The following is a 6,765-nucleotide window of genomic DNA, read 5'->3' as shown; positions in this document are numbered from 1 at the left end:
AACTAGGACTGTCTTAATCATATCATACTCATAAGGAAGTCCATTCAAGGCTGCAATTATCATATCATCGTCCGACACCGAAACACAAGTGACAATGAGGTGATCGCGAATGTGTTTGAGGCGAAGCAAGAACTTCTCAATTGAATCAGAGCCTTTCTATGTAGTTTGAAGCTCGATTTTGAGATGATTTATACGAGCACGAGAGACCGTGGCATATGGATTCGTCAAATTCATCCATGCATCATGTGCCGTCTTGCAACCGATGACATATTCGATCGCATCATTAGATAGAGTGGCGATCAACAAGCTAAGAAGTGCTTTGTCGATCTTCACCCAGTCCTTGTAAGTTGCGGTGAGCTCAGAGGTAAAACCTTTCTCATCCAAGATTGCGAATTTCGATAGTGCAATGCTCGAGCCATCAAAATGGCCAAAGAGATCGTAGCCTTCCAGAACATACTCGAGTTGATAGTGCCACTTCAAGAAGTTATNGTCTTTCAACCTGATCATGATAAGACCAAGAATACCGTCAAAGAAATTGTGAGAGAGAGAGAGAGAGAGAGAGAGAGAGAGAGAGAGAGAGAGAGAGAGAGAGGAAACAACGAAATCGAAGCAACTGAAGAAATCAATTGCAGCATCGAAGAAACTACAAAAACGAGAGAAATTGCCTAATCNAAGAAATCGATTGCAGAATCAACGAAAGTAAACTGCAGAAATTGTAGAAATTAAAGGGAAAAATAAAGTAGTGGAAGCGAGAAATCAGATCCTCAGAACCACGAAGAGCTCTGATACCATGCTAACCATGGTAATGAAGACAAAGAAAGAAGAGAGTTTGCTAGAAGTTTCTAAAGAATAGAGGAGAAGCTGAATGACGTTTTAGTATATATTTTTGATTAATTGTTTAACAATNCAGTGTACACACAAATATATATATATATATATACATACACACACACACACACACACACACACACTCAGTCTCTTTGCTTAATGAGTAAGTAATTGTACTAACAACTGACAGTTAAGCTGACCACCAGTCTAACCTCCTAACAACTCTAACAACTCTAACCATTAGGTAAACAAGTATTCCACGAAGAAATCATTTCAGTACGTACCAAAATAAAATTACTTATTGTTTTGTTTATCAAATAAATTAGTTATTGCTGACGAATACGTCAAACATCAGAGAAACCATAATATAAAATATCGATAATATCGAGTCAAAGGTATTTCAGAACGTATTTATACACATATCGTATATATATCGATAATATTGAAAAATATCGATGTCGATAATTTCGCTCACACTTCATCAATATTTTGTCAAAATATCGCTATAATATCGAAAATATCGATGTAATGAAAAAAATGAAAAAAAAACAAAAAACACACACACACACACACACACACACACACACACACACACACACACACACACAAAGGAGATTCAAACCCTTGCCATTTCACTCATCCAACGTCTTAACCATCATGTTATTTATTTATGATAATATGCTAAAATATGTATATTTATATTGTTTTGTTTTAAACAATTACATGCAAAAATATTTTNGGGGTTTATCATTTGATGACTACTCTTCACAATACACTTACTCTGCACATAGAGATTATGAAGATAATGAAAAATTTGAACATCATAAGAACTTTGCGTGGTATTAAGTCACTCATGTATCTTACCATGCAATGTATAAAGTNTAAAATATTGTAGTAAATCATAATATATAAATGATTATGGTGTGTTTAATCTTCTTCATTAATTACTACATATTTTCTACACTCATAGTGTTTGTAAACTCGTTATATAATCAACTTAAATAAGTTAACCCATCATATAATGCATTTCCTTTCAATTTTTTGTGATAACCTAATGGATAATTGACTGAATAAACATCATTCAAAGTTTCAATAAAAATTTTCAAGTTTTTTTTATAATTTCCGTGGTTTTTATTCAATTTTTATCGATATCGATAATATTCCGATATTTTCATTGAAATTTTCGTATTTTTGAACTATTGATATTTTCGATATCATCGATATTTTAGACATTGGAGAAAACTCACAAGGAAAAATAGGGCCCGTTCGATATTGTTTCCAAAGGCTGTTTTCTGTTTTCATTTCGTAAAAACAACTGGAATTCATTTCCGGTGGTGGAGATTTGAAAACACAGAAAACAAATTCGAAGTGTAGTTATAATTTTGAAAACATCAAATTGATGTTTTCATCTTCAACCTTTCAAAGAACCACACTTGTACCAACAGTGACTGGACCCACCACAACCATCACATATCCCTCCGATTTGCCGAACCACCACAACCACCACAGACCCAGTAACCACAACCACCGACCAATTAAACCCAATTGAACCAGCACCCAGTCGAACCCATTCAACCACTAATGACCACTCAAACCCAAAATTGAACCACCACCTTTCAAATCCAATCACTCAGCTGGATATATGCAACTTCAAAGGCATGAAATATGCGGCTTCAAAGAGGAATAAGATAGAACCAAAAGAGGTTGGGAGGGAAAGAGAGAAAATGAGATAAAACTAGAGAGAGAGATGGGTGGGTTGATGGGATTCATGCCATGGAAGGAAGGAAGAGTGGGTGCGGCCTGGTCAGGAAAGGAAGAAGAAAAAAGGGAAAAATAAAGAAAATGAGAAGAAGAAAAAAGGGAAAAATAAAGAAAATGAGAAGAAGAAAAAAAAGAGAAAAAAGAAAAAAGAAAGGAGATAATAGTTTTAGGGCCTTTAAAAAATATCCTCTTTTTTTTTTTCATTTTTTAAAACAGAAATTAGTAAAAATACATTTGAAAAATAACTCACATTTATTATTCTTAAATTGTATTACTAAATACGTTTTCATTATTTTTATTTTCTGAATATATTTTCTAATTAATCTACTGAACGTATTTTTGAATCCTGAAAATATAAATTTATTTTCTTATTTTTATTCTATGAAAATTTTCTTAAAATACATTATCCAAAAACGTACGTTGGGCTTGGGCATATATGTTCACGTACGCTGACCGAAGTTGGAGCAAAGATTTTGCTATTTTAAAAAAAAAAAAAAGCCGTAGTCTTTGTTCATCTTTTTAGCGGTTTAAGAGAGAGAGAGAGAGAGAGAGAGAGAGAGAGAGAGATTGACTTAAAAAGAGTATACCAGAAGAATTTCATGTTTGACACAAAATTTAAAATCGGAAGAATAAAATTTTTAAAATCTTGAATCATATTTGATAAATTGTTAAAGAGGATTTACACTACTTGTCAATAAGTCACCACATTTAAAAATTGGGAACACTTTAGAAGAAGAAGACGATGTAAATCGTTAAGTAAAACTTCAGTAGATGACAGTTATAAAGTTGAATTTAATTCATACCTTGTGTTTTAATGATTGGAATTTGTAGAAGACGGTGTGGTCCATTTTGTAGGCTTCCATGACCCATTTAAGGCTTTGGATAGCTATACCCATTCACAACATCCAAATTCAACACACAAAAACAAAAGAAAAGGAAATCCCAAAAGAGGTATAATAACTGGAAAGAGTGTTTGTTTTGCTTTATATACTGTTGCCTGATCTGTATATTCCCATCTTCGAATGTATTTATGTTACTATAAACGTTGCAAAGCCCATTCAGACGCATACAGCATTTGGTGATAAGTTTGATGTAGGGCAGGTGAAGAAATTGGGCCTAAAAAGTACCAATTCATGTTAATATTTATTCAGACAGCATGCACAAGATGCATTTTGATGGAACAATTATTAGAGGTAGCTCCTTGTTCCCTCAGACGTCCGCTTCTAAATTTGAAGACAGTTAACCGTGTCATGAAAATAAAGCAACGTTTTGTATATTTCTTTCTACATCAAAAGGTTATTAATTTCAATCGACTTGCCAACAAATACTTATAAAAGGAAGGAACACGAGCCAGAGTTATATAGCTTTGACATTTCCTTTCTTAAAGACTTCTTTTCTACTTGTGTGTGAACATGCAATTTCACGTGGCATTTGGCAACGGTTTTCTGTAGAATCTTCAAGTCCAGTCGTACTAATGTATTTAAAGGGACGGGGTGATCGATCGACGATATGGATTGGAGTTGCATATGTGAAACTGTGAGCCACATGACCATCATGGATCAGGGTCCCCCGTTCAGAACGTCACGTGTGTGCATGTAGATGATCAATCTAATCTCTTGACTCGATCACATCATCACAACTCAATCCAACAACTTTGGGATAAATTTTTAGGGTTTGGCGGTGTCAAAAATATTGGCACCTGTCATTACATCAATGAATAAATAGAGTCAATTTGAGAGACGAACCAACCAGCGCCCAACCACCGTACCTTTTACCGCCATCTAGACAACCGATTCGTTTGGTGTGTTTCGACTTTTTAAACGTAGCAATTAAATTTAGGACCAAGAACAATTTATATTTCAAACCAAAAAAAAAAAGAAAAAAAAAAGGAAGCTTCACTAGATTACTGGTTTTAATTTTCTTTTTCCTTTGTCCTCTACTTTGGGTATGAAAGCTACGATTCGCTGGAGTACGTACTATTTCGACAAACCCGGAAGACTGTTGGAGTTGTTGTTGGGAAAGATTGCGAAAAATTAAAGAGCCAATAAATAAATATGGCACTCCCAGGATCAATCTTCTCCCAACCTTGTGTAAATAAAATGGGTAAAAAATAACACTCTATCTTCCACTAAGAAAAATAATGGTAATACAATAATAATCTCACCAAACACCGGTGGCTAAACTCTCTCCTGATTTTTCTCTCAAGAGGATTTTCTCTCTCACACAAGTGAGATTTTCTTATCTCTCAAAACTGTCTAAGTTTTGGTTTTCTAAGGGATGATTTGAAGTGAAAGAAGGCAGCTGTTTTTATAGCCAACATTCCTAACAAATTGGTGGTTTTGCATGAGAGAGAGTTTGTCTCATTTTCTCTTCCATTTGTTTTCTTCAAATTTTCCCGTCCTTTTTTTTAATTATATATAAATATTTATTTTCTTTCTTTTTCTCTCATCCACTAATGAGGGAAACCCATCAATCTCCTCCTCCCGACTTAGGTGGAGGGCTCCAGCAGTCCAGCTGCTCTTCTGCAAAATTCGTACTTGTCCTTAGGTAAGGACTTAGTCATCATATCTGAACTATTGTCATCAATATGGATTTTCTCAAGCTGTAATTGCTTTGACTCCAACACATCACATATCCAGTGATATCGCACATCAATGTGCTTCGACCTCGAGTGAAACGGATTCTTGCTCAAGTGGATCGCACTCTGACTATCGCAATGCAAAATGTATTTGTGCTACTCTTGTCCTAATTCTTGTAGGAATCGCTTCATCCAGAGCATTTCTTTGCATGCTTCAGTGGCTGCAATAAACTTTGCCTCTATAGTTGATAGAGCAACAAATTTCTGTAACTTTGATTACCACGAAACTGCTCCCCCTGAAAATGTAATCAGGTATCCTGAAGTAGATTTTTTGGAATCAAGATCTCCTGCCATGTCTGCATCTGTGTAGCCAATCAATTCAGGTTTTCCACCTCCAAAGCACAAACTCATTTTGGAAGTACCCCTGAGATATCTGAGAATCCACTTCACAGCATTCCAATGCTCTCTGCCTGGTTTAGACAGGAATCTGCTTACAACGCCAACTGCATGCGTTATGTCTGGCCTCGTGCAAATCATTGCATACATCAAACTACCAACAGCTGAGGAATATGGCACCATAGCCATGTTTTCTTTTTCTTTCTCACATGTAGGACTCTGCTTTGAACTAAGCTTGAAGTGACTAGGAAATGGAGTAGAAACTGGTTTTGCTTTATCCATGTTAAACCGCTTTAGTACCTTCTCGATATAACTTTCTTGTGATAACCTCAACTTCCGATTTTTTCTATCACGGGATATACTCATACCGAGGATTCGTTTTGCGGGTCCTAAGTCTTTCATAGCAAAAGACTTGCTCAACTCTTTCTTCAGCTTGCTAATCTTGTCACTGTTTTGTCCTACGATCAACATGTCATCGACATAGAGAAGAAGTATGATGAATTCACCATCATCAAATCTTTTCACAAATACACAATGGTCTGAAGTAGTCCTTCGATATCTGTGTTCAATCATGAAGGAATCAAACTTCTTGTACCATTGTCGAGGCGCCTGCTTGAGTCCATATAAGCTCTTTTTCAGCCGACATACCAAATCTTCTTTTCCTTTGACTTTGAATCCTTCTGGCTGCTCCATGTAGATTTCTTCTTCAAGATCTCCGTGAAGAAAAGCTGTCTTCACATCTAGCTGTTCGATCTCGAGATTCAGGCTTGCAGCCAAACCGAGTACAACCCGTATGGATGACATCTTCACTACGGGTGAGAAAATCTCTTCAAAGTCAATTCCTTTCTTCTGACTGAAACCTTTCACAACTAGCCTTGCCTTAAACCTGGGCTTAGAGTTGTTTTCTTCCGTCTTCAGTCGATACACCCATTTGTTCTTGAGTGCTCTTCTACCTTTTGGTAGGTTCACTAGATCATATGTGTGGTTCTCATGCAGAGATTGCATCTCTTCATGCATGGCTTTCAACCACTCATCTTGTTGATCATGAGTCAATGCTTCTTTATAGCATTCTGGTTCTCCCCCGTCTGTTAGGAGAACGTAATCATCTGGAGAATACCTACTCGGAGGTCTCCGTACCCTGGTCGATCTTCTTGGTTGTAATTCGGCCGCTGGCTCTTCATCGGCTTGTACTTCTAGCCCCT

At 36.3% G+C, this 6,765-nt stretch overlaps 1 protein-coding gene across 1 annotated transcript in view; it reads right to left on the bottom strand.

The window, feature by feature from the left end:
• LOC117617447 overlaps positions 1–507 on the bottom strand; it is a 1,399-nt gene extending 892 nt beyond the window's left edge. The window contains exon 1 of the mRNA XM_034346827.1: positions 195–507. Coding sequence (XP_034202718.1) covers positions 195–507 — 313 coding nt within the window. The remainder of the gene's footprint in view (positions 1–194) is intronic.
• Between the last annotated feature and the right edge of the window lie 6,258 nt (positions 508–6,765).

This window comes from Prunus dulcis, chromosome 1 (genome assembly GCF_902201215.1).
Source record: "Prunus dulcis chromosome 1, ALMONDv2, whole genome shotgun sequence".
NCBI classification, from domain to species: domain Eukaryota; kingdom Viridiplantae; phylum Streptophyta; class Magnoliopsida; order Rosales; family Rosaceae; genus Prunus; species Prunus dulcis.
Note: the sequence above shows the minus strand (reverse complement) of the source record. Positions and strands in the feature narration are given on the sequence as shown.